The sequence below is a fragment of the Paraphaeosphaeria sporulosa genome (assembly GCF_001642045.1).
Source record: "Paraphaeosphaeria sporulosa strain AP3s5-JAC2a unplaced genomic scaffold CC84scaffold_2, whole genome shotgun sequence".
NCBI lineage: Eukaryota > Fungi > Ascomycota > Dothideomycetes > Pleosporales > Didymosphaeriaceae > Paraphaeosphaeria > Paraphaeosphaeria sporulosa.
The window spans coordinates 4449774-4475989 of NW_017253361.1; the positions used below are offsets into that span (position 1 = coordinate 4449774).

A 26216-nucleotide genomic window follows, 5' to 3' on the forward strand; every position below is an offset into this window, starting at 1 on the left:
TGCTGGTTGCCCATGTATGATTCTCTCAGTGAAAGTCTGACGATGATATAGCTGGCGCGTAGGATGGAGCTCGGGCCGATGGACCTGCAGTATGACGAAACGGAGAAACGGTCCCAGGTCAGGGGTGCATCGCTGGATTGCGCCGATGAGATGAGATAGGCGAGTGTGGATGCGGGAACCAACGTGGCCTGCACTAGTGGGACCAACGCCGCCGCGCGGGTGATCGCGTATTACGGGGACACATGATTGTGCCGCGACTCTACTCACGGGCAATCTGTGCATCTTGCGTTTGATTTGACCCATAATTCTAATAGCGATCCACTTTGCCATGTTCTGGCTGTGCCATCCGCGCGCGGAGGGAAGCATCCCATCAACAGTGCGCAACCATAGGCCTGGCTACATTCCAGGGAAGCGCCGATTCAGCGGATTCGGTATAGAGACTATCGAACTGCTCTGTGCCTGTTTCATTTCGGGGCAGAGGTCACTCTACAAATTGTGTATCGCGAGTTTGGAGTGGGCTCTGCCGTCTCCTCTTCCATCTGACTCTCACAGTCACTGAGCGGGATACAAGTCAGCAGTCCTTGAAACAACCCGCAATGCTGCTACGTACACTGGCTAAATCCGATTGTTTCCCGCGCGCCCAACACTTTCGTCCGGAGGTCAGATTTGTCGTTTCTTGGCTGCGCGTACAGGTTTGCGTGACTGGTGCGCTAGCGTACCCCAGATACCGGTATACCACGTCGATTTGCACTCGCCACAGCTCTACAATCCGAGAGAAGAAATGCCAGCAATTGAAGCAGAGCCAGTGTACGTGTACGAGCTGCCTGGTCACAGGGAGTATGTTGGGGCTACTGGTACGGACAAGCGCGGGACTGTCGACGTAACAACAGCCGCTGTTCTAATGCCGCAGCTCACCAGCTAGAGCAAACAAGTAAGTATGCCATGATCATTTATTTAGCCAGGGAGTGTCGTGCTGTCGTACTAAGCATTACCGGTACCCAGCCGAACAGATGTACGCTATATAAACGCAAGGATAGAATTAAGATAATCGGTACGTACCTGTCGTCAGCAGTGTAACATCCCATGTGTTCCTGACTACCGTGTGTGGCCGTTTGATCTTGATCAGATAAGATGGTCGATCGAGAACGGAATGACGTGCGTGAACTGCACCCTTTTCACGAAGTTGACATAATAGCAGCGCGCAGAGGCCCATCCGCCTTGTAAGCGCATGGACGCTTTCGCGACGACACAAGCACGGAAATCCACCTTCCATTATTCCCGTGCCAAACTATAACGCTGAATGCGAGCGTGCAGCTTGACGTGCATCGGCTGATGTTCAGTCCACTTGCCCTGCAAACTAGGCCGGATAGAGCTACGATTGGTCCGAGCGGCGCTCGCAGACACCTGCACCTCCCCAACCTGCACTTGCGGGCCAAACGCCTACCACCGCCCGTCCGCCACTCGAACACCCCCATACGACGTCTCGTGAGACCCCACGAGCATATGCGACAACCGTGAGCGTGCCGAGTGTGCTGTGTTCTGCCCGAGAGCGCTGCGTGGCGACGACGGATGCCGCCCTTGCGAACGTGCGCGACGCCCGTCAGCCTCACCCACCATCACCCTCGAGTCCACGCACGCCGCCTATAGCCGTTGCTGCCGCCTGCAATGGAGGCGCCCGCGCCCGCGCCCGCGGTGCCTGCACCCCCAGAGGTCTTGCCGTCGGTCGAGACGCCCACCCACCAGGATGCACACGACGACGTTGCGAACAAGCCTGCGCTGACACCGCCGACGAGCGAAGACATGGACAAGCGGGACGAGAGGCTGTCGTCGGAGCTGTCAGACATAGACAGCGACGATGGCGAGGACATTGAGCCCGACCATTACTGGGACGGCGGCAAGATACCTGTCTTCAAGCCGGTACGTTGCATACCTTGCAGACTCTCGCCGCGCTGCAAAGGGAGCTTGCGCCGCCTGCGGCAAGCTTCAGCGTGCTTGCGCAAAGCGACAGTGGAGTGCTAACAGCGTGGTGCTGCAGACAATGGACCAGTTTCGCAACTTTCGACGCTTCATTGACAAGATCGACAAGTACGGCATGAAGTCTGGGATCGTCAAGGTCATTCCCCCAACCGAATGGTAAGCGCAATTGCACACCAACGCTCGGCAAGCCCAACTCACCACTGATGTAGGCGCGAATCGCTGCCCGACCTGAGCGAGGCCGTGAAGACGATCAAAGTCAAGAACCCCATCACCCAGGAATTTGCCGGCCAGCACGGAATCTACACACAGGCAAATATCGAGAAGCAGCGATCATACAATCTGCCTGAGTGGAAGGCAGTGACGGAGGAAGCCCACCACCAACCGCCAGTCAAGCGGGGCGAGCGTCGGAGAGCTGCCGCTGAAGCCCCGTCGCGCAACCGCTCCACCAGAGCTCAGACCAACACCGCAACCGCCGACGCTTCACCCGCCATGAAACGTGGGCCTGGCCGACCGCGGCGTGGCCGCGCCGCCAAGAAGGAAGAGGTCGATGACGATGACACTGCTTCGATTGATGTTCCGCCAACGCCAAAGTCCCCCGGTCCGGAGGACGACAAGAAGACGTCGGTTAGGAAGATCAAGGAAGAAGAACGTGAGGAGTCGCCGGTACGAGCACGTGGCCGCCAGCCGCGCGGCCGTCAACCAAAGGGCGACACGAAGAAGTCGACTACATCTCGCCGCATGAACAACCGGACGGCAATTGCTGATTACATTGACGAAGCTGCTTTTGAAAGCTTCAACTACCATCTCGAGAACTTGGCTGAATTCGGGCCTGACCGCTGCAAAGAGTTGGAAGAGAACTACTGGAAAACCATCAACTTCGGTCAGCCAATGTACGGAGCCGACATGCCTGGCTCTCTGTTCGACGACAGGACGACAAGCTGGAACGTGGCGAAGCTTCCGAATTTGCTTGACGTTCTTGGGACCAAGGTGCCCGGTGTCAACACCGCATATCTGTACCTGGGCATGTGGAAGGCTACCTTCGCATGGCATCTGGAGGACGTTGATCTATACAGTATTAATTACATCCATTTCGGCGCTCCCAAGCAATGGTACAGCATCTCGCAGGAAGACGCCCGACGCTTCGAAGCGGCCATGAAACAGATCTGGCCTAACGATGCAAAGAATTGCTCGCAGTTCCTGCGCCACAAGACCTACCTCATATCGCCGCAAAAACTTGAGAAGGACTTCAACATCAAGGTCAACCGACTGGTCCATTACGAGGGCGAATTCGTCATCACATACCCTTACGGCTACCACTCCGGGTACAATATTGGTTACAACTGCGCTGAATCGGTAAATTTCGCCAACGAATCCTGGCTGAGCTACGGCAGGATTGCTAAGAAGTGCGAATGCGAGTCTGACAGTGTCTGGGTCGATGTAAATGAGATTGAGCGCAAGTTGCGCGGCGAGCCAACGCCGGAGTACATCGAAGAGACTGATTCTGAGGGTGAAGACGAGATTGATCACTTGCCAAGTCCACCTCCCAGCGTTGCTGGCAAGGCCAGGGGGAAACCTGGACGAAGGCCCGCAGGCAACAAACGCAAGAGGGGCAACAAGGAACCCGAAGACGCTCCCAAGCCGAAGAAGGTCCGACGTATTCGCATTCGCATCAAGGTGCCTGGTCGTGGGATGCCTTGTATCCTATGTCCAAATGACGTTGAGTACGACGAGCTTCTGCCGACGGATAATGGCATGAAGGCGCATCGCATCTGCGCAGACTACACCCCGGAAACCTACATCTTGAACAAGAACGGTGTCGAAACCATTTGCAATGTCGCCAATATCGGCAAAGATCGCTTGGAGCTCAAGTGCAACTACTGCCGCTCAAAGCGTGGAGCTGTCTTCCAGTGTTCGCAGAAGAAGTGCACGCGCGCTTTCCACGCGACCTGCGCCATGGCTGCCGGTGTTCAGGTGGACCTTGGGCCAATGCCGACTTTCGACGAGGAGGGCACCGAATACTACTACGATGGATACGATTTCCGATGCCGTTTCCACCGACCGAAGAAGCGAAATAACAAGACCGTTGACGTGGATTACCTTGAGAAAGATAAGTTCGTCATGAACTTTGCGAAGGGTCTCAAACCGAAGGACGCTATTCAATTTCAATATGTTGGTGGCGAGATGTACCAAATTTACGGTGGCCTGGTGGTCGAGAACCGTTCCGGAGAGCAGGCTTTGGTCGTAGACGTACTACCTGACGGTGACCGCGTCGAAGTGGAGTGGAAATACATCTTGAAGCTCGCGCCAGAAGACTCGCAGCGACCGAAACCTTCAGCCAACGCCAAACCGCTGCCCGAACATCTCAAGGAGAACGATGCCTCGCTTGACATTAGCAACCGCACCGATGGCGTTCCCGAGGTTGGCGATCCTTTCCACGATCCCAACTCGGAGCAGAAATGGGCCGAGTTCAACACTGCTCCGGACGTGATCAAGAAGATCTCCAAAGTGGACTTCAGCAAACCTGACCGCCTGTGGCACTATTTGGGCAAGAACTCGACTGAAGCTAGGCCACAGTATACGGACGATCTGTCGAAACGCGTGCACAACCCGAAGAGCAACTTCTTGGATAGAGTTAAACCTCCAGCGCCGATCGTTCCGAATTACCAATACCAATACCAACAGCGCTCGTATCCGGCGACGTATCCCATCAAGCCTGCGCCAGTGTCTTACCAACCTCAAACACCCATGCAGCAGCAACCGAAGCCTTACCAATACAAGCCCAAGGAGTCGATGATGACTACTTTCAGAGCTCCAGCTTACCAACCAAATACAAGCAAGAACCCCAATTCGCCCGTTGCGCATCAGCCGAATGTCACCTACGACCATCGGTCTCCCGGTTCTCCCTATGGGCAAACAGCCTATCAACAGAGCTACCACTCCTCACGGCCGCCGCAGGGCGGCTACATACCCTACGCTCCGCCACAACAATGCTCCACTCACGCGAAGTCGCCGTCAACAAGCGGACCGCCGCCGCTTACTGGTTTCCACCATTATGCTCAGCCGGCTCCGTCACCAAACTCAGTACCGCCAAATTTGTATCACCTGCCTCCTTCGCCGTATTCTCAGAGCCAAGGACCTGTACCGCGACCCGTCTACAGTCCGTCTGCAGGCCGACCTGGCTCACAAACACAGTTTCACAGCGGCGTGCCAGTGCCCCACACAATGAGTAACCCCGCCGGGACCTCCAAACCTCCAATGTACGCCACAATGCACTCTTCCCTTTCCACACAAGCCCCTTCGTCGCAAGTTGAATATCTTGCCTACGTTACCAAATATCCTTATCTGAAAAACGCCTTCCTGAGGAGAGCAAAAACTTACATATCTCCTTATAGTCCAAATGGTGGGTTTACGGCCGAGTGGGCTCCAAAAATACCTACAGCAACCAGCGGAACCCCGAATGGGATGCCGCCCATGCGATCGGATCAATCAAGTCCTGGTATGGGTATAAAGTTCGGGGGAATGATGCCCCAGAATTTACCTATGCCGAGGCCAACTGCACAGTTCCAGTCGCCAGATGCTTTTCGGCAAGATCTAAACAAAGCACCTCGGCCCCTATCGGGAGCGCCGAAATGGGAGACGATGCTCAAACATCTCGGGAACACACCTGAGCAACCAGCTCCAGCAGGCACGACGGCCTCGCATAGTCCACTACCTACTTTGGCTCCAGCCCCGGCGAGCCGACCATCGTCGCGTGCCCCACCGCCTACTCTTGCTCCCTCGCCCATGGCGCCACGTCCTCCGAGCGCGTCGCAACCACCCACCAAGAGTGACACGCCTTCCGTGATCGATCCTGCGCTTCAGAGCTATACGCCGCCTCAGGCTCCACCCAGCACGGCTGCACCGGCGATACCCACCCCGCCTGGCGAGAAGCCGAATACACCCCAACGGCCGGAGTATAGTCCTATCAGCGATAATGGAGATACGAAACCGCCGCCGGCGGTGCATGCTGGGGAGACGTGGAGGTATACTTCGTAGAAATCTGCAGCGTTTGAGGGGCGTTTATGTGGTTGTCGTGTTGCCACACTTGTATGAGTATAGCGCTTACACATGGGAAAAGTAATACTTCATGCATATGGCTATTTGTTTGCGAGGCATTCTTCGTGGCTTTTGCAATCGGTGTTTGGGCGGTATGGACACATCCCAATGGCATAGGTCAAATGGGATGCCACGTAGGCGTGGCAGGAGGGTTCAATAAATACATGATCGTTCTGCTTGCTCTGAGATACATGGCTCCTCGATGCGCACGGTGTTTTTTTTTTCCTCAAGTTTGGTGAGATCGAGAGTGTGTTATTGCTAATCAGTGATGAGTGGGTGAATCTATACGTCTTGCTATACTGCGTTGGCCAATCGTTATGTGTACTCCATATGTGCCTGCTTCTATGATATGTATATACATAATTATTACACTAGTACCCCGCTTTCGTCTACGTCGGGGTGCCATTTCTGTGCTCTTTTAGTCGCGGACGTCAGCTCGCCGGCGTGCTGGATCGTGCCGGCACGTCTGCGTACTCCGCGCTGGGTCGGTCCAGTCATGCTCTCGATTGTGCACCGACATGGGCTCCGCTATCGCGTGCGGCCCACAAGGCTTAGACGGGCTCGGTGTCGACGCTGCGGCGCGGCTTGCGGTGCTTCCGCCTGGCATGCTGCTACAATGCGAAGGTGCAGACCCATGCAGCTACTCCATCAGGTGTTCTGAAGGATATCCGTGGACAATGTGTGCAGCGCCGAGGTACTCCTTCCTTTCTAGGCTGCGACCTTACCGGAAGTCGAAGCCCGAATAAGGGTGATTCGCATCCAGCACAATCGAGTCATCCAACCCCGTCAACTGCATCATCTCGCTATTCAAATCCGAGTAGTTCGTGTCGTCGAACGCGAGGTCCAGACTCTGCTGCGTCTGCAGGGGTGTCATGAAGTTCGGATCCAGATTGCCCCACAGCTGTGCAATCAGCTCGTCATCCAGCACAAGCTGCGTCTGCGCTCCCTCGCCTCGCTTTTCGATGATGGGGATACCCAGGTCGGCAAGCCGGAGGGGTGTTTCTTCCGCAACCATTTTGGAGAAGCCGATCTGTTCGAGGCCTTTCATCAACGCGATGGTGGCTTCGATGTGCGACCGGTACTGCGGCTGCTTCGTGTGCGCGAACGCCAGGATGAACACCATAACGAGCCGGAGGAGGCATGTAGAGTCGAAGGCGGTCAGGCTAGACAGCGTAGACTCAGACGCCATGGCCTGCAAGATGGCAAGACTCTTCTGAGCCGCATCGATCGTCGTCTTGCCCATCCGTTCGAACCAGACTTTCTTGCTCGGCGGGAGCGTGCTGTGCTTCAGCACAAGATACAGCAGGAACGGCCGGCAGAGCAGGATTGTGGCGGCCCAATACTGGAGGTGGAGCACGGCAACGGCGCGCTTGTGGGTTGGTGGGGCGGGGACGTCGTGTTTGAGGTGCGGCGGCATGAGTTGTTGCCAGCCCTGCAGGGAGAGGAGGAGCTTGGAGACGGTGGTGAAGGGGAGCGTGCGGGAGTTGAGGAAGCGCTCGGTGTAGACGGCTTGAATTATTTCGCGCTTGAGGCGGCAGAGGGAGACGGAGGTTGTGAGCCAGGAGAGGGGTGTGTGCATGCCGGGGTAGAGTATCTATCTTTCGTGAGCGGGTGTGAGACGCGGCTGTGGATGGGGGTTACATACCTGCTCGGAGGGCAAGGGCGTGGTTATGCGGAGGTACCGTTCGTCGATTAGGGTGGGGCTTCCGCCTCGGGACGCAATCTCTAGGTCGAGGTTGAAGAGTGTCCACCAGATGCGACGGTTTTGTTCGCGCTCCATCGACGCTCCAGAGTCCGTGATGGAGTCTCGGTGCAGGCCCAGCGAATACGCCACCTGGATACTTGCGCCCATGTAGAGGTACGATGCTGTCCTTGAGCAGAGATTCTCCAATGCGATGCTCTGGGAGATATTAGTCAATTACGATAAAGCCAACTCTCCTGAGTTTTGAGGGAAAATAAAAAAATATTGCCTTGCTGAGTGCTTTCGCACTTCTCTGGCAATGTGTACTTACCATGATAGCTAGCGCACGTATGCTGTCGATATCTGCCTCATCGTACACTGCAGGTATCAGCTCCTTTGCGAGCGCAATGTAGTCTTCTGATGACTTCTCATCTGACGCGGCAGGTGAGCCAGGAGGCAGCGGTGACTGTCCGCTGGGTTCCTCATAATTGGCGGCGCCCAGTCCCAGGATGGCGTACAGTGAGCACATCCATGAGTTACTCAACTTTCCCGCCTTGCCAGTGTAGGTCGACTCCACCCGGTACAGGAACTGCTCAATTGAATAGAACCAATGTGTACAGTGTACATCCTCGAGAAACCTAGAGATGTAGTAGTCACAAAGCTCCCGCCGCGGAAGAAAGAAGGAGCGACCGGGTGATCCGATCTCATTGGTCATTGCTGTGGGAAGGGGCGGAGGATAGAGTCCGACCTTAGGAGGCCCGATAATGTTGGGATTCCTCCGTAACTCTGCTTCTCTGCCCATTGAGCAGACGGCAGCATTGAAAGGGATTTCCGAATGTGCACCAATGTATCCTGGTGCTTCTTAGTCGGCAGACATGCTAAGCTATCGTCACACGTACGATATCGACCCGTGGAGTCTTTCATCATGGTTCCCAGGGGTTCATGTAGATCGTTCACCGAATCGAGCACGGGCTCTGCTTCGTGTAATGAATCCCCTTCATCCGGCGTAGTCTCTTCACTGACCGAGGGCAGAGGTTCGCCTTCAGCGACTGACCCCACAAGCCTTCCGTCGACGACGTCTTGGGCAATCTGTCTAAGCGAGACTAGATTGAGTTCACGATCCGGAAAGAAGTGCTCCAATATACGCATGGCGCACTGGTACTCCTCCTCGGTGACATGGTAGTAGGGCCGCTTGCGGCGAGGTGTCGCAATCTGGCATACCGACCCAGTGCGCGCGCAGTATCGACAAGGCCCAGGAACTGAAGCGCCGGAATAGTGAGCCCCCACACGTTCGCAGACGACAGAACCACAATCCCTGCTTACCTGGATCGATGCACTAGTGCGATTAGTGTCTAGGCGAGCTGTGATGGAGGGCGCCTCTCATACCTTGGTCTTCCTGCTCCGACACCTGTCGCAGCTGCTATGCACACGATGGGTGCCGTGGCCGCGCATGGGCTGTGGCTGCGGCTGCAGGGCGTGGCCCATTGAAGCCGACGCGTCGGCCATGTTCGGGCGATGATCGGACCCGACGCCGTGTCGCGTATCGGTCGCTACGCCTGATATTATTCGATGATGCGACCAGAGCGGAGGTCGCACGGTGATAGGAAAAGCCAGCCCGGCGTCAAAGGAGATGCTGTTGGGGAAAATGCGGGGATTACGGGCTGTTCATAAATGTGGGGGCCCTTAGCCAGGGGCGAGCGCCATCAGCCGAGAAAGGGCGATCAGGCTAATGCTCAAGTGGGTAGCCTCTCGGCCGGGGCAGATGACTGTTGTTTCATCAAAGTTTCATTGCTTAGCAATTGCTGATGAACCTCTGCTTGGCTCGCTAAAATATGCTCTATCGCGGAGAAACGTACGTTCTCCTTTATGTACCTGAGGGTGCTTGAGTAGGCAGCGAATCATGGTGGACGGGGAACATCTAGTCTAGTTTGATGATCACTGACTTCGTTTCAAGGAAGTTGCTCAGTGAGTAGAATGGCTCTCCTTCTCTCCCTGTGCCGGAGGACTTGTAGCCTCCGAAAGGCGTGTCATTTACTCCGGTCGTGGGACTTGTGCAGTTGACGCCGATTGTGCCAGCTTCAAGACCCTTCGCAAATCGCAATGCCCGGCTGATGTCCCGTGTGTAGACTGCTGCGTACAGCCCATACTCGGTGTCGTTCGCTTTGGCAAGGACTTCTTCTTCCGTCTTGAAAACATTGATATTTACGACCGGTCCGAATACTTCCTCTCTCATGATCTGAGCATCTTCAGGAGTATTAGTGAAAACCGTTGGCTGGATGTAGTATCCTTCCCGGTCTGAGGGTGCCGATCCACCGAGAACCAGATCACCGGACTGCTTGCCCATGTCCAAGTATCGAAGAACAGTTTGGTGCTGGACCTCGTCCGCCTGAGGACCGTGGTTGATGCCCTTCTCTAGAGGGTCGCCAACATTTACCTTGCTAGTAAGGAATTCCTTGAAGAGTTCGAGGTATTTGTCAAATACCGTATCCTGCACATAGATACGGGAGTTCATCATGCAGACCTGTCCGCTGTTCGACTGGACGCTGTAGCCGGTCTCTTGAACTGCTTTTTCGAGGTCGGCGTCTTCGAAGATGACTGCTGGGGACTTGCCGCCCAGTTCCAGATAGACTGCCTTCAAGTTCGACTTGGCAGCAGCCGCTTGAATGATCCGGCCTGTGCGTCCTGATCCCGTGAACGACAGAGCGCGTACGTCCATATGGTGACTCAACATGGATCCGCTGACCTAGGTTGAGTGGTTAGTGAGCACCCGCTTATCGTCGAGAACATGATACGTGCTTACATTTCCAAATCCGGTGATTATGTTGAAGACACCAGGAGGGAATCCAGCTTTTTGGACTAGTGTGGCTAGTTTCGCAGACTATCCACGTGAGTATCAGTCTCTAGTCAGAGCAATTAACTCACAGTCAGAGGGGCCTTCTCGCTACTCTTTACCACGACTGTGTTACCCACGATAAGTGCAGGAGCTACCTTTCCTGCCAGGAAGAGCAGAGGAACGTTCCAAGGGATGATAGCAGCCACGACACCGTACGGCTGTCGTAAAGTCAAGTTCAGGAACCCGGGGGTCTGTACACCTACGATGGGTGTTACTGAGAGAGTTTTCAAGTGCAGCAGAGCCAGAACATCTACTCACTGGTGGTTCCCTGGACAGTATGGCCAGCTTCTGCGTAGTGATCAAATTTTCCAGCCGCCGCAAAGCCATCGAAAAATGTCCCGACTGGCTTTCCCATTGACGCAGCTTCAAGAGCAGCAAGCTCATCATTGTTTTCGCGTATCAACGCAGCAAGTTTCTTGAAGTAAGGTGCACGTTGGGCTGGCGATAGGGTTGACCATGACGGGAATGCAGCTTTGGCCGAGGCGACTGCTCGGTCAGTGTCTTGTTCCGATGCCTCGTAAACCTTTGCGACATGTTTTAGTGTGGCGGGGTTGGTTATATCAAAGGTTTTGCCATCGGAAGACTCGACAAACTGTACTAGATGAGCATGTGTCGATCAAGAGGAGCATTAGAAACGAACCTCCCCATTGATGAACAGGCGAGTTTCGATGTGCTCTGGAAGTCCCATCTTGCCGAGGCTAATCGTGTGCGGCCAAATGCGCAGAATATTGGGGGTTATCGATATTGTCACGGTGAGGCGCAGCTATGCAACTCTTTTCCCGGTGATGGTTCCTTGGGGAAATACCAGGCTCTAGTACAAGTAGAGTGCCGGCAATGTTATCCGTGCTGCTGTAGAATTGGAGACTGCCGTGGCTGCGTGTCACAGCTGACAGGTCTAATGCAAGATGTACTGAGAGAGTTTGCAAGACTGGAAGTAGGACCCCACATCGCGGGACATCGTCCGCGGGCATGGTGGGGTGCGAGCGCTACATTTGACCCCGCGCCGCCGCGTTGCAACATCGGTCATATACGACCGCCATGGTGAAGAGGCTGTGAACGGTAATCTAATTGCCGGTCCAATGGAGGAGCAGCGTAGCCGCGAGCCTGGGACATAATGGGAAAAGAGCTCCATGCAGGGCGTTGCAGCTGTAGCCTGCGAGGCGTCGAGCACCGAACGAGCCGAACGAGCAGCTTAAGAAGGTCAGCTTGCAGGCCTTTTCGTATTCAGACTACATTCCATATCATACGATCACAATGGGCAGCGAAATCGAAGAGCTCAAGCAGTTAGTTGCGCAACTACAGAAGGAGGTGTCGCTGGTGAGGTGTAGGTCGCGATGCTTAGTCATACACTGCCGAGGCTAATCGGCCAATAGCTCAGGAGGATGTGAGGAAGCTCCAGTACACATATGGCTATTACCTCGACAAATGTCTCTATAGAGAGGTGAGTGCGACCACCCATGAAGTGTACGCATCACTAACAGCTGCAGGTGGCCGATCTCTTCGCCGACCACCCAGATACTTGCGTAGAGTTTCTAGGTGGCCGCTACAATGGCAAGGAGGGCGTTGAGCGGCTGTATGTCGGCCGCTTTGCCAAAGCCTTCGTGAACGGCCGCAATGGTCCCGTGCATGGCTTTCTCCTCGATCATCCACAGATCCAGGGCATCGTAGACATCGATGCTGACGGCGCCCGCGCCAAAGGTCGCTTTCGTAGCATGATGTCTGCCGGTACGCACGAGAGCATTAAGGACACACATCCCCGTGGGCTTGTGCAGTGGTGGGAGGGAGGCGTATACGAGAACGAGTACATCAAGCAAGACGGCGTATGGAAGATCTTCAGACTGAGATACTTTCCATTCTGGCACGGGACCTTCGAGAAAGGCTGGTCACACACCAAGCCAAACTATGTCCCCTTTATGTCCAAGACATACCCCGAAGATCCCGCCGGACCGAATGAGCTCTGCGAGAACCCGATGCTCTGGCCGGACACCCGCGTGGTCCCTTTCCACTACGCACACCCCATAACCGGGAAACAGGTGGCGGAAGAGGATCTAAGGGCACCTCCGTACGGTGAAGACCCAAAAAGCAGCACGCCGGCTTTGGTTCTGAGCAAACCAAAATCTGAAGCGTAGATCATATTAATCAAAATTGAAACGAAACTTGTGATTCTTCTACACGTTGCCGTAACCACTTTTCATCATGACGTCTCCATAAAACCAGTACATGTCTTGCGTGCGGAATTTGTAGATGTATACTGGGACACGAATCGCTACAAGTCACTATTGTGTCGCAGTTCAACTCGCGCACCATGGGAGGGTCTTCATGCGCTCGGTAACGGAACAAGGTCATGTTCTTCGCTCTACAGCAGCCTCTGAAACATGATCTACTATTTCTCTATTCTAAGGCTCGACTCCAGGCAACCTTGGATCATTCTTCAAGAGGGAGCTTGAACAATCTAATTGCATTCTTTCGTGCAACCGCTTCCTTCTGGTCTTCTGGTAGGTCTACCAACTTCCACCATTGCTGACCCTCCTCCACTGTCTCGTAGGGCGTATCTGTCCAAAGTCAGTATACCTAACCTCCCTTCTCCACGTTACTAATTCGACTCACCAATCGCATACAGGCAACGCTCGAGGCCAATCTCCTCGATACAGAACTTCAATCCTTTCGTGTTGTAGTTACCAGAGGTCGTGATATTGACGTTGTGTGTCCAATAATAACTATAATCTTCTTTCATTGGCCGCGAGCCGCGTTTGAAAGGATGGTTAATCCAGTGGCTTGCTCTCCACAAGTTGAAGGGAATTCTGTGCTATGTCAGTACGCCTGTATCTCTCGCTGCTCAACGACGACGACGACTCACCCTTCTCCAAGATGCCCAGCGACGATCTGAACTTTGGGGAATCGGTCGAAGATACCAGACGAGCAAATCGCGTACAGGTGCCAGCTGAGATCCAGATGGAACTGCACACCCGCACCAAGCAAATGCTTCCGGTCGCCATACTTCGTGCCTTCCCTCAAATCCTGCAGGATTGCATATCGAGGATGGAAATATATCGGCACATCCAGCTCTTCAACGGTCTGCCAGAACGGATCGTAATCTGGCGTGTCGAAGTAAACCTTCTCCTCTGCATCTGCTCCCTGTGATTGGAAGTCGTTCACCAGACCGCCGAACATTCCCAGCTCCCTGACTGCTCTTCTCAGCTCATCCGCAGCGTCCTTCGCGTTGTGCATCGAGAGTGCTGCCAGTGCCCCAAACCTTGTTGGGTTCTTCCTCACTTCGCCAGCAAGATAGTCGTTTGCCACTCTCGCTATTTCCTTCGCTTTTCCTGGATCTGCTTCGCCTTGCGCGCCTGGTGATGTAAGCGAGAGAAGCATGTACTCGACACCGTGTTCGTCCATGCTCTTCAGGCGTTCGCCATGGATGTCCAAGAGTCGCTTTTCGTGTGCTGAAAGTCCCGTGGTCGGGTCGCTGCCTGGACGCATGAGATTTTGAAATTGTGCGAATGAATGTGCCTCGACGCCGGCCTGGTCGATAATCGCCTCTTCTACTGCTATCGTGCCTTTCATTTTGCCGAACAGTTTTATGGCTTCCGCAGGGACTGTACGCTGAGTCGATATCCTTGTGCTGGAGAAAGACGTAGTTGAGAGAGCAAGTTATTATCGTCTCAGTATCGATAGTCTCAGCATACAGAGCAGGCTGGTACCAAGAGCATCCCCACAGCGTAAACGCCCCTGTATGCACTACCCTACCGCTAAGCGACCATGTACGCTAACACCCGCATATGATCGCGGCTTCATCAGACCGAATTCTAATTTTGCGCCTTCGTTCATCGGTTCCATAGACCCGGCCTACACATGCGCGTTCACGGTTCGCTACCCCGCGCGCTACCCTTTCCCCACATCGCCCGCGTTTTGGAGGATGCCTTGCAGACCCACTGGACACTCCGTCACGAGACATTATGGTCCAAATGCCGTTCTTGTGACACTGAACGATCAATATCGCGTACCTAAGTCGGAGCTTCAGCTTCGCTGTTCCTCGCACCAGCAGTCTTCACCATGGCACACATCTTCTCACTTGCTTCTCCGCCTCCACCAGCCTACCATGAGGGTAATCAGACGGGAGGTCAAGTGAAGTTCCCAGACACCGGTTTCTTCCAAGGCTTCAACAAGCCCTCGCGCTTGGAAGCGGACATCTTTGAATGCGAGACCACAGGTTCAATCCCAAAAGACATCAACGGGACTTTCTACAGAGTGCAGCCAGACCACCAATTCCCGCCTTTATTCGAAGAAGACATCCACTTTAACGGTGACGGCTCAGTATCAGCGTTCAAGTTCGAGAACGGACATGTGGACTTCAAGCAACGCTTCGTGCACACGGATCGGTTCAAGGCGGAGAGAAGCGCGAGGAAGGCGCTTCTAGGCAAGTATCGGAATCCATATACCGATAATGAGATGGTTAAGGGTATAATAAGAACGGCATCGAATACCAATATCGTGTTTTGGCGAGGCGTTCTGCTGGCGACGAAGGAGGATGGACCGCCGTTCGCGATGGACCCGACTACATTGGAAACGATTGGCCGTTACGATTTCGATGGGCAAGTGTTGTCCCCTACTTTTACCGCACATCCGAAGTTTGACCCGGATACGGGTGAGATGATATGCTTTGGGTATGAGGCTGGTGGCAATGGATATGATGCAAGCTGTGACATCGTTGTGTATACCATAAACAAGGATGGGAAGAAGACGGAAGAGTGCTGGTACAAGGCACCTTTTTGCGGCATGATACACGACTGTGCAATCACAAAAAATTATCTCATACTACCACTGACGCCGATAAAAGTCAACCAGGAACGGGTAGAGAAAGGAGGGAACAAGTTTGCATGGGATCCGAATGAAGACCAGTGGTATGGAATCGTGCCTCGTCGGGGTGGGAAGCCCGAAGACATTGTGTGGCTTCGCGCCGATAACGGTAAGCACGTATGACAAACTTCAGGAGATACAGCTTGATTTATGTTTACAGGATTTCACGGCCATGTGGCTGGTAGCTACGAAGATGAGAAGGGCCACATTGTTTGCGATCTTACTGTCGCCTCCGACAACGTCTTCTTTTTCTTCCCGCCGGACAACCCAACACCCACACCGACAACCCTCCTCCAACGCAACAAGCTCGTCTCCGATACCTATCGCTGGATCTTTGACCCCAAGACACCCACCCACACACGCGTTCAACCCGCGCGAGTCTTCGGCATCAATGGCGAATTTTCCCGCATAGATGACCGCGTCTTGACTAAGAAGTACAACCACTTCTGGCAGTGCAATATTGACCCGACCAAGCCTTACGACTTCCAAAAATGTGGACCTCCAGCGGGAGGCCTGTTCAACGTCATCGGGCACTACGAGTGGGACACGGGCAAAAAGGATACATGGTGGGCTGGTCCTACATGCACATTCCAAGAACCGGTGTTTGTGCCGAAAGAAGGCTCGACTGTTGAGGGTGAAGGCTATCTTGTGGCGCTGCTGAATCATCTCGACGTGCTACGCAATGATATACTCATCTTTGACGCGCAGAATCTTAGTCAGGGTCCGCTCGCTGCGGTGCATCTGCCGGTCAAGCTGAGACTGGGGCTGCATGGAAATTTCATTGAGAAGAGGGAGGTGGACGAATGGTATGAGAGGAGGAAGGAGGGCGGCAAGGTGGGGCCTGCGGTACCAGCGAAGGAACCGTTGCCTTGGCAGAAGAGGATGGTGGAGCGAGGTGAATTTAAAGGTGAGGAGGGGAAGTTGAATCAGATGATTGGGAAGTCGGAGGCAAATGGCACGAGTGGAGCCCACAGGCATTAGGGATGAACGTGACGAGTTGCTCACTCAATACACCTGCATTTTCAAAGGACACCTGGTCTCTACTTCGGGGAAGGTGTGGCTTATGTAAGTCGTTCTGTCCTCCTTGGCTGCTGCCTACGTCCCTTCGACCCAAACCCCACCCCAAGAGAGACTGCAATATCATGGCCGCTTCTTTGATAGCTCTTCCAGAAGAGCTTATCTCTGCCATAGCTTCGTGTGCCTCGATTCCAGCCTTGGCCAATCTCGCCCTTGCATCGAAACTGCTGAACCGGATCGCGACAGCACACTTGTACCACAGCATCGCATTCAATGATTGCGATGCAGAAGTAAACTACAAACGGCTTCGCTTGCTGGTCATACACTTGCTGCAACATCCGGAGTACGCGGCTTATATCGAGCATCTACAAATTGGGGATCAGTGGCCGCCATGTACACCTATCCAACAAACTCCGTTGAGAAGTCGGGATCCAGTGTTATGGGAGAATATTAATTCAATAGCTGGTCTCTTTTTGGACCGAGGAGATCGTTGGGACGAAGCGGAGGCGCTGTTAATAGTTCTCCTCCGTCTCGCATGTAAACTTCGTACTCTAAACAGCAGCTTACCAGCGGAGTCCAGACAGCACTGGGCGATGTTCATCGGTCTAGCTCAGCACCTATTACCCAACTTGCGAGAAATCGCAATTGTGGAAGATGCAAAACACGAACGTAATCGGCAATTCAGTCATTCCGTTTTCTTCGATCTTCCAGAGCTGGAGAGCGTCTTTGTCTACAACTTTGAGGCTCTAGAAGGGGATCGGGATCTACATTTCCGCCAGCTCGAGATGAACAATCTCATTTACATGAATCATGTCATGACGTCGATTCGATCGAGGCTCGATGAAACTAGCAGTCGTTACTGCCCAGACATCACCATTCCCCATTTGGAGGTTTCAGATGCGTACTTGGATTCATTCTCTTTAGTGGACTTAATCTACGCCTTTCCGGTAAGAACTCCATGCCATCCCCTGCTACAGTGCACTAACGCGGATACCCTTCTGATCAATAGGCGCTGCGTACCTTTGCATTCGACTTTCGCAAAAGTGCAATACCGGAACATCCCCGCTTTTTCAACGCCTTGATATCAGTGCTTTCTACTCGTGCTGAAACTCTGACTGCTTTGTCCATTGGAGGCCATCCCGATGATTGCCACGAAACCGCCACTCCAATCGATTTCAGTTCTCTAGGCAATTTGAATCATCTGCGGATCTCGATCTCTGTGTTCCTTGGAAGCAAATCAGGTGCTCAATCCTTGACCGATGATCGCATGCGCGAGAGATTTCCTGCCAGTCTCCAAAAGCTTGTTTTGTTGGTATACAAGAGCGAGGAGCATCATATCCTCCCACCACTGCAGCACTACATCGATGCAGAACCTCCGATCATACCAAACCTGAAAGAACTTGAGGTCTGCTGCCACGCACCCGAAGCGATGCATGGGTGGCTACAAGGTGCAGCCGAGCGACACGGTATCAATCTGCGTATTTTCCGCAAGCTGAAGACCAGTCAAGAAGACCTGTCCATCGTACCGTTCGTCAATACGGTGAAAGGCACCAAGCAAGAAATATCGCAGGTTAAGATTACAATAACCCCGCCTGTTTCGAATCTGCTTCTTGAGGAGCTGATGCCTCTCGAAGAGTATATGCCTGACACTGAGATCGTTGTGCCGATATTCGAAGAAGCGAGCATGCACGCAGCATAGGCATCAGGCTGTCGCTTGTATTGAAGAGGGGGTCGTCCTGGACAAATGCAATGCATCATCTGTATAATAGACGATGAGAAAATTACCGAGAGAGATGACGGGAACATAAAACAAACTGAACTTAATCAGGCGCCCTTTCTGTGCGTGTCAAAAATCCTTCTTTCCTACGATATCTTCCCCGCACTTTTTTTTCCATCTGTATTCCAACTCTCCAATATCGCTTGTTAGTTCTGCACAAGCTTTCTTGCGATCGGCCACTCACGTTTTTGCAATATATTAGATTAGGCGTCCCCGTATTTTTCCGTGGGTGAGGCAATCTAATTAACCCTGACTGCCGACCACTAGTGGATGGACTTGCATCTATCGAACGTCAAGACCATCTTGGAATGGCCTGAGGAGCCCTTCCTCATCGCGATTGAGGCATGTTTTCTTCTTGCTTTTCTGTCGCCTGATTTGGGAAAATGATATCGCCCGCCAGCGATGAAGCACTATCCAAAGCCTGGCTTTCGCTATCTCTTAATCGTCTCTTTGATCTTGGGGATATGGTTCATCGTGCTATTTCATGAGCATGAGTACGTTCCATTGATCATTCGCGATGGTTTCGCTACGCAGCGTCGACTGCCTTTCGAGGATCCTAACAAGGGCGGCGGACAACCTGTGACGGAGCGTTTAGATCTATCCGAAACTGAATGCAGAGCAAGCTTCCCGGAGCTATTCAAAGAAATTAAATACGCTGCAAATAGCGGAAAGGTCATGTTGACAAAAGACGACGGCGACTACCAAGGCCTCGTACAAGGCTGGATCAAGGATAACCGCGTAGGTCGCCCTCCATCATTTGCATTGTATGGCCCATAGGAATATTTACCAGCTGAATTCGCACAGCTCTACATCCTTACCACCGCGCCTGACAAGACCTCCCAAATCCTCCACCAACGCACCGCCATCCTCTCCCAGCTGCACCGCGCGCTCCTCACCTCGCCCGCTCGGCTACCAAACACGCCCTTCGCCTTTGTCGTAAACGACAGCCCAAGAAACCACTCTTGGGCCTTCTCCCGACCCAACAAGCAAAGTGACTACAATCTCTTCGTCATGCCCTCCTTTGCCTTCTGGTCCTGGCCCAGTCCCACCCTCGGCGCCTTCGACGCCACCGTCTCGCGCATTGCCTCGCTCGAAGAAACCACTCCCTTCGACAGAAAAATTGACAAAGTAGCCTGGCGCGGTACCCCGTGGTTCAATCCCCTCGGACACCCGACGCTGCGCCAAGATCTACTGAAAGCGACGCGGCACAGGGAGTGGGCGGATGTCGCAGCGCTGAACACGAGTACCGACAACGCGCTGGCCATCGAAGACTTCTGCAGGTACAAGTACGTTATGTACACCGAGGGCGTGACGTATAGTGGCAGGCTGCCCTATCACCAGGCGTGCGAGAGCGTGCTAATCACCTCGCCGTTGACGTACTTGACGCATACTGCCTGGTTGATGAAGCCGATCGTGGCGGAAGATTTGATTGCAGCTTTTGCGAAAGGCGGTGGGGAGGGACACAGTAATGGGCGACATGAAGCGCCATTGCCGCTTCTGCAGACTGTGAGGGACTGGCGGGCCGCCAACGCGATCTATGTCTCATCGAAGTTCGAGGACCTTGAAGAGGTTATCATGCTCCTGCGAGCGCACCCAGAGGTCGCGCAGCGTATCGCGCGGAACCAGCGAGAGACGGTTGTAGAGAGAGGTTATCTCAGTGCCGCGGCGGAAGTGTGTTACTGGCGTGCCCTGATTAAGACATGGGCGGTAAGCGTAGTCAAGGGCGATGAGTGGGAGAAAGACATAGGGGAGAGATATGAGACGTGGCTGCTGAAGCAGGTGGCCAGTACGAGCGAAAGATCGCGCAGAAAGTCTGCGGGTTGAATTGCGATGGATAGCTTGGTACAATTAGGCACCATACGACATAGCGGGCGGTATGCGACAGTGTGGCAGCGCGCGATGATCTAATGTAGTGAAGGCTACAGCGAGCGATCAACAAGAAGGGGAACAACAAGGCGTAGCTAGCACACGGCATGCACAGTGAGATCGCACGATGAAGTAATCACAGACATAAGAAGAAAGGCATTATGATGTGAAACTCTTTGCGAGTGATGACATTGATGTGACCAAGCGACCACCCACCATCCTCCAATACATGTACACCAGTGTGTGAATGAGACAAGTAACCACCAAGCCCAAAGGCCATCCACTTTCCCAAAGACCGACCACCATTCATAAGACCACCCTCCAAGCCAACCACAATACCGCGCATTGAGCATCAAGAAGCAGGACTAGGCACTCGACCGCGAGCACAGCCCTGTTCAGTCGCTTGGTGTTCTGTTTGCAGGTAGGCCAGGCACGAAGCCCTCAGATTCCACACAGCCTGCAAATTACTAACCATGACAGTCGAACCTGACGTGCTCAAGCTGGTAGGTATTACATGCCCCATGTGCAAGACCTTGAGAGGCAAGACAGTCGCTGCAACCGAGCATGAGATGCGATCCACCTCTTGACCACGTTGTACCATCCAAGCCATGATGAAGGGTGTTGATGAAGGAAGTAGCAGGTTGATGAAAGATGTCGAAGAAGGTCGAAGGGGGTTGATGGAGTTTGATGAAGGATGCCGATGAAGGATGATCAAGGTTGATCAATGATGCCGATATGAGGCGAAAATCGACTAGAGTCAGTCAGCAAGGGGGGTAACGGAACCGTTGAAGAACCTACCAGACCAAAAATTGAAGTGAGGTCGACATGTCGTTGTGACTCAGGTGAATGTGCGGTAAGCAGGTTGGATGAGGTGAAGTGGAGTGAAGGCGGCACTCAAGTTGGGTATGGAGGAACCTCATAAGTGAAGGAGGAATGAGACATTATGAAAGGTGGTTGAAATGATGTCATGTTGGAGAGGCTTGAAGAGGTCGAAGCAACTTGAGGACTCGAAATGCTTGTCGAATGAGAGTGGAGGGAAAGGAAGAAGGCCCGACTGAGTCTAGGGATCTCTAATATACGTATTTGGGGCGCTAGTACTGGCGCGTCATGTGACGGCGCTAAAAGTTCTGCCTTGCAGGCCCGATTAGGAAATCGTGCAAGTGAAGGCGGGTGTGTCGAGCTCTGGGAGTAACGGGAGCCGGGGCGCGCCAGGAAAAACAAGCACAATATAGTAGATGGGGAAGAATTACGCGAAAAATACAATGGGATATGCGAGAGATGTTCAAAATGTGTGCTCGTTGTGGGGCGGTTGCAAATGCGCGGTGGCCCACGAGCGTCCACAGCTCTTTTACACGGCCGCAAAGGCTACCGCGAGAGCCTCACTTCTCACTTCTATTTGAGAAATACCGGCAGATCCGTAGGGCGGTCGCGTTGTCGTATCGAAGAATGCCGACACAACAACAAGCAGAGCGCTAAACAAGCTTGCAAACAACGCCGCTAATGTCTCGCAATAGGTACAATTATCTCGGCCTTGTCACCTCACACAGCTTACAACCTAAACACTGCTTGCTTGCGCCTCCCCGTTCGTTCGAGCTTCCCCGTTATGTTCCAACCGAGGCGGCACTACGGAGACGGTAGAGGTCACGTAAACGATCACACCAAGACGGCAGCCTCGGCGGACAACACCCAAGAGCAGAGAAGAAAGCTCGTCCACAGCCGGCGAACTTCGAGCCTACCTCAACACCGATCATAGGACCGGGAGTGCGGAAATGTTTACAAGGACGGTGCAAGTTTGTGCCTTGTAAGCACCCACATGATCGCGTTGTGAGGATGGCTCAATGGTTGCCAAAAAAACGAAAAAGAAATTTAGGAGCGACATTTGTCGAGAAATGAAAGCAGGTGTTGCCAGGGTCTCCCATATACTTCATATTGAACTGCCCCAACTACAATCCGGATACTTCTACCCGGTTCCAAGAACATTGGGATAAGATCCAGTGTCTCTCAAGTTCCGGATACGAGAAAGGGGATCGCGGTAATTAGAGTCTTGCAGTCTCCGGTGCGGTACAACTGCGGGAGGGACCGCCTCGCTGGGCCTGAGGAGTTGAGCGAATGTCGAGCTCTGATTGTATGGATGACTGAATGAACATGGTTGTAGTATCGATAAGTACGGGGTCAGGCCAAGTCGACGGTGGTATGGCTCAGCACTCTGTATCCTGTCAGACCTTTGCGGCAAAAAAATGATCGGCATACGCAGTATGACCAGATCATTGCCAGAGGAGCCGGGTCTTGTTTCATTGGGCGAACAGATGACTTGCCACGTAGAGTTCTGACGCAGACAGTGTACATTTCGACTCATTAGCGAGTTGTGCTGTAGTAAACGTAGGCGAGAACAGGCTTGCAAATGTACCCAACTTTTACATCCAAGTTTTGCAGGTGCAGTTGCATCATGTGTACGTTTGAGGATTCACTTGCGTGAGTAACCAGCGGAGTCTCTGCCCACCACATGACGAAGTGGCACTGACAAGCAAATCACCTCCCTCACGTGTGTTTACATCCCCTGGATCAACGACTCCCACCCATCAACCTTAATTAATCACCTTCCATTTCCTTTCCTGCCTCTATGCCGCGCCCCTATCCAACACACCCCTTCCCACCCCCGTACGAGCACGCTGGCTCGACACCCTTCCCCTCAATTGCCCCCTTATTCTCGTCTGCCGCAGGCGCACTGCTCGGATAATCCCCATACGGCCCGCTGTAATGCCCGTAGCTGAGGTACCGGCCGTAGCTGCTAAGCTGGCCCTGCGCAGGTGGTAGCGCTGCTGCGGTAACGGTGGTGGCGAGGAAGTGGAGTGTGAGAATGCGCATGGTGGTCGACGAGCGCGCTGAGGTACCGTGGTGATGCTTGGATGTGGAGGCGGAGACACGCCCTTGCTTGATATCTGAGATCTGACCAGATAGGCTGATTGACTTTTTCAAGCAGCAGAGGGAGCGGGGGAGAGGGGAGATAAGGATGTGTCTTTTCTTCAGAAGCCCGCGCGAAAACAGATACCTGACTACTGCCAGCTTTATCTTATATCATGAACTCATCTGTACGCCCGTAACTCAAGTGTTCCTGTTGAGGAAATTGCTTGTCTCGGGCGACGTGTGACCCGTCGACCAGGCGCAACGTGTTGCTACCAAGGGGAACCAAGGGCCTCCCTTGTGCCGCAGCGCGTCGCACTGACAGCTGTCGCCGTGGGTACGTACATAACCGCGTTCTTTTAAGACGGCTAGCGAATTGATTGACGCGGAAGGGTATATTACACCATCGATTGAGTTTATGAGGTGGGTATTTGCATGTGTACACCGTCTTTGCGAAAGATGTATTTGCTGTTGCTGAATGTACCATTATCGTCAATAAGTACCTGAGAGGCAGACTCCAGGCCGCTCTGCACTCACACCCTGCCGGCATGTTCTTCCATCCTCTCAATGTTCCCGTAGAGCCACCTCCGCCGCCAGACGCCGAGGATACGGAGACGCTCCTCCCCTCCTCCAGACCCAATGCGCGCATGATAAGATCTCAACGTAAGCGGTTCAAGCGAGACTTGCGCGTAGGTCTCAAGTCATGCGTGGTGACCAGCTGCGTCTGGCTGCTTGTTCTCGTCGTGGTATTGAACATGTGGGAAAAGCGAGTGTTGCTCGAAGCGACAGACGAGGTCTGCCTTGAGCATACATCGAAGTATTGTAAGAAGCTTCGCTTATCGTGCCCAAAGCAGATTGACACTAACGAGGGGAAGCGCTGCTGGTGAAAGAGGTCGAGCCGAAGTGGCATGATGTGCGATTCAATGGCACGTTCTTGCACGAGAACGTGTATCGGCAGAGCGCTGGGCCGGAGGTCGATGCGGCGTGGGAAGCTCTCGGGGTTGATTGTAAGGTTACAAGACGGTGCTAATAAGTCGATGCTGATGCGAGCCCAAGACCGACCAATCGTCGTCCCGCTCGAGGAGGCTGAAAAGACTGGACTTCGCCGTGATCAGGTGAGAGTGGAAGATATACATGGCGGCGGGTTCGTCGCGAACGTGGAAGGACTGCACCACTTGCATTGCTTGGTAAACGCACATCTCTCGCTTCGTTACGTAGTATCGTTAATGGTGTGCAGAACATCCTGCGCAAGTCGCTCCGCTGGAACTACGAGTACTACCTGACGGAGAAGAAGCCACCGTTCTCGAACAGCGAAGATATTGTGCGTATACACGTCACGCACTGTCTGGACATCTTGCGGCAACAACTGATGTGTGTGCCGGATATTGGCGTTCTTGGACAGGTGTGGTATAAGCTGGAGAGCATGCCGCAGCCGATGCCGTTCGTCGATTTCAACACAGAGCATCGGTGCCGAGACTTCGAGGGCGTGCGAGCGTGGGCAGAAAGGCATCAGCTGCCGGATGAGAGGGAGGTGGATCTGGAGCATTTCTACCGAATGCCGGGGCCGGGGGATACGATATATTCGGCGATACCGTAGAGCACTGCCTGAGTGTCAGAAAGTGTGCACGTAGCAGCAGTCATGAGCTTACCAATATTGGTTCACAGACGCATCCGCATGGCTGTATCCCACCCGTTACTAGGCCTTTCCCAATGACCGCAAGTCTGTCGCAACCTCGTCGCTGTGCCCAATCAGTTCTGCCTCGGCTTCACGACACCGTCCTGGACGATATAGTACACAACGGTGCTGTCCGTGTCCACCGTCGCCAGCACCACCCTTTTCGTCCGCCTCCACTTGCTCGTCTCTCCCACGGTGCCATCCTCCTCGGGCGGCACCTCACTAACGCCATCAAAGACCTCGGCCAGCCTGCGCAGCGTCCACTTCTCGCTCAACCGCGCCGGCAGTATCCATTCGCGCTCCGGCGCGGCCTTCACCTCCAATGCGCCCGGCCCGCCTTCCCGGTTCGCTTTGCGCGCGCGGTCCGCGTCTTTGAGCAACTCGATCTGCTCGTCGGGGTGGACGTAGAGGCGGTGCGGTGGGAGCCCGGAGAGGAGCGGCCGAGGGAGGAGGGCGCCCGTCAGCGGCGAGTGGGTGTGTGTGTCGAGGGCAGTCCAGTTGTGCTGGTATTGGAGATTGTGTTTGATCTGAATCGCGAGCGAGTGCAGCGCGGCATCGTGAGTCTGGGGGGATGTGTCGTGCGCGATGAGCGATTGGACGGGCGCTGGTGCCGGAGGAGCGGATTCTGTGAGCGACATTCTGCCGGGTTTGGTGGGTTATTACGGTCGAGTTCTGTCGTGATGTTTTCGCTGGATGAGGAAGAGCGCTCTATCGATAAGGACTGAGTCATGTTCCGCCAAGTACTAACCTCGCTCGTGATATACGAAGTAATACTCCAGCAACTCTCGGTCGGTCCTTTCCCTATTTGCGGATGGGCATCAGATTTCTCACAGGGCTGGAATTTTCCAAACTGGTCATTACGTCACATTGCGCCTTCCGCCGGTGGCCGAGTCAAAATCACGGGGTACGACCGCGCACATGCACCTGGCTCTGTCCATCATTTGCGATTGAACTCTTCCGAACAATAGTCTACACGCGGTTGCGGAAACGGGTAAAAAGGTGGCCCAGTCCAAATACCGTAGTTTACGTTGCCTGCGTTCAAGCTCCAGAACTCCCCAGACTCAAAATCACGCCATCTCTTCCCATATGCCTTTGCTCTTTCCTCAATCCTCTACAGCTGCCCCCCGCTCAAACCACTCCTAATCCTACAATCGAAATACCTCTCCCACCCGCTCCCATATGCCTGCCACTCTACCTTTCCATCGTCGCAATCAAAGTCCCCGTTATCCCCACACCCACCAATCTGCCCCTGCCCATCAACGTGTCCAGCCGTGCTCCACAGCGCATCGCAACAGCCCAACGGTCCACAGCCGCCCTTATAGCTCCATTTGATCCATGTCTTGTCCTTGTCCAGCGGCTCGGAGACGTCCATGTAGATTGGGTTCTTTTCGGGAAAGGCCGGCTCAGCAATGATGGGCGAGCCGATGCTGTGATTGCGCTCTTGGTTGTTGGAGTCGATGAGGGACCAACTTGGGAG

At 53.8% G+C, this 26216-nt stretch overlaps 9 protein-coding genes across 9 annotated transcripts; 6 read left to right on the top strand and 3 right to left on the bottom strand.

Moving 5' to 3' along the window:
- The first annotated feature begins 1445 nt into the window (after positions 1-1445).
- On the top strand, positions 1446-6252 carry CC84DRAFT_1161712 (uncharacterized protein). Its single transcript, XM_018177815.1, has 4 exons — positions 1446-1917; positions 2036-2133; positions 2187-5234; positions 5370-6252. Exons 1-4 carry the CDS (start codon positions 1666-1668, stop codon positions 6010-6012), a joined length of 4041 nt encoding a protein of 1346 aa, XP_018041249.1. The 5' UTR covers positions 1446-1665; the 3' UTR covers positions 6013-6252.
- Positions 6253-6793: 541 nt separating this feature from the next.
- On the bottom strand, positions 6794-11334 carry CC84DRAFT_1184780 (aldehyde dehydrogenase-like protein; the record flags this gene model as incomplete). The annotated part of the gene is made up of 9 exons (XM_018180773.1): positions 6794-7666; positions 7718-7972; positions 8085-8605; positions 8653-9076; positions 9693-10496; positions 10554-10631; positions 10676-10845; positions 10905-11238; positions 11287-11334. The coding sequence occupies 9 exons, from the start codon at positions 11332-11334 to the stop codon at positions 6794-6796; spliced, it is 3507 nt and encodes a 1168-aa protein (XP_018041250.1).
- A 566-nt stretch (positions 11335-11900) lies between these two features.
- Positions 11901-12775, top strand: CC84DRAFT_1113543 (uncharacterized protein; the record flags this gene model as incomplete). Its single annotated transcript, XM_018175359.1, has 3 exons — positions 11901-11954; positions 12025-12087; positions 12134-12775. The coding sequence occupies 3 exons, from the start codon at positions 11901-11903 to the stop codon at positions 12773-12775; spliced, it is 759 nt and encodes a 252-aa protein (XP_018041251.1).
- Positions 12776-13070: 295 nt separating this feature from the next.
- On the bottom strand, positions 13071-14210 carry CC84DRAFT_1214175 (amidohydrolase-like protein 2; the record flags this gene model as incomplete). Its single annotated transcript, XM_018182608.1, has 3 exons — positions 13071-13198; positions 13254-13447; positions 13504-14210. 3 exons carry the CDS (start codon positions 14208-14210, stop codon positions 13071-13073), a joined length of 1029 nt encoding a protein of 342 aa, XP_018041252.1.
- Positions 14211-14699: 489 nt separating this feature from the next.
- CC84DRAFT_1184783 (9-cis-epoxycarotenoid dioxygenase-like protein) lies at positions 14700-16797 on the top strand (the record flags this gene model as incomplete). The annotated part of the gene is made up of 3 exons (XM_018180774.1): positions 14700-15612; positions 15664-16410; positions 16574-16797. 3 exons carry the CDS (start codon positions 14700-14702, stop codon positions 16795-16797), a joined length of 1884 nt encoding a protein of 627 aa, XP_018041253.1.
- Positions 16798-17113: 316 nt separating this feature from the next.
- CC84DRAFT_1214177 (uncharacterized protein) lies at positions 17114-18219 on the top strand (the record flags this gene model as incomplete). Its single annotated transcript, XM_018182609.1, has 2 exons — positions 17114-17467; positions 17530-18219. The coding sequence occupies 2 exons, from the start codon at positions 17114-17116 to the stop codon at positions 18217-18219; spliced, it is 1044 nt and encodes a 347-aa protein (XP_018041254.1).
- A 480-nt stretch (positions 18220-18699) lies between these two features.
- On the top strand, positions 18700-20121 carry CC84DRAFT_1139785 (uncharacterized protein; the record flags this gene model as incomplete). Its single annotated transcript, XM_018176255.1, has 2 exons — positions 18700-19035; positions 19102-20121. The coding sequence occupies 2 exons, from the start codon at positions 18700-18702 to the stop codon at positions 20119-20121; spliced, it is 1356 nt and encodes a 451-aa protein (XP_018041255.1).
- A 3698-nt stretch (positions 20122-23819) lies between these two features.
- Positions 23820-24661, top strand: CC84DRAFT_1081241 (uncharacterized protein; the record flags this gene model as incomplete). The annotated part of the gene is made up of 4 exons (XM_018173922.1): positions 23820-23886; positions 23940-24071; positions 24121-24251; positions 24302-24661. 4 exons carry the CDS (start codon positions 23820-23822, stop codon positions 24659-24661), a joined length of 690 nt encoding a protein of 229 aa, XP_018041256.1.
- CC84DRAFT_496959 (uncharacterized protein) lies at positions 24537-25860 on the bottom strand. The gene is made up of 2 exons (XM_018186535.1): positions 24714-25860; positions 24537-24665 (listed from the first exon to the last, which is right to left on the bottom strand). The coding sequence occupies exon 1, from the start codon at positions 25375-25377 to the stop codon at positions 24814-24816; it is 564 nt and encodes a 187-aa protein (XP_018041257.1). The 5' UTR covers positions 25378-25860; the 3' UTR covers positions 24537-24665; positions 24714-24813.
- Positions 25861-26216: the final 356 nt, after the last annotated feature.

Excerpts from the sequence above, each read along its gene's own strand:
- CC84DRAFT_496959 (XM_018186535.1), bottom strand. The coding sequence starts at position 25,377 with ATGTCGCTCACAGAATCCGCTCCTCCGGCACCAGCGCCCGTCCAATCG.
- CC84DRAFT_1161712 (XM_018177815.1), top strand. The coding sequence starts at position 1,666 with ATGGAGGCGCCCGCGCCCGCGCCCGCGGTGCCTGCACCCCCAGAGGTC. Across the intron at positions 2,134-2,186 it reads GTCATTCCCCCAACCGAATG|GCGCGAATCGCTGCCCGACC; the intron begins GTAAGCGCAATT and ends CCACTGATGTAG. Across the intron at positions 5,235-5,369 it reads GGGACCTCCAAACCTCCAAT|TCCAAATGGTGGGTTTACGG; the intron begins GTACGCCACAAT and ends ATCTCCTTATAG.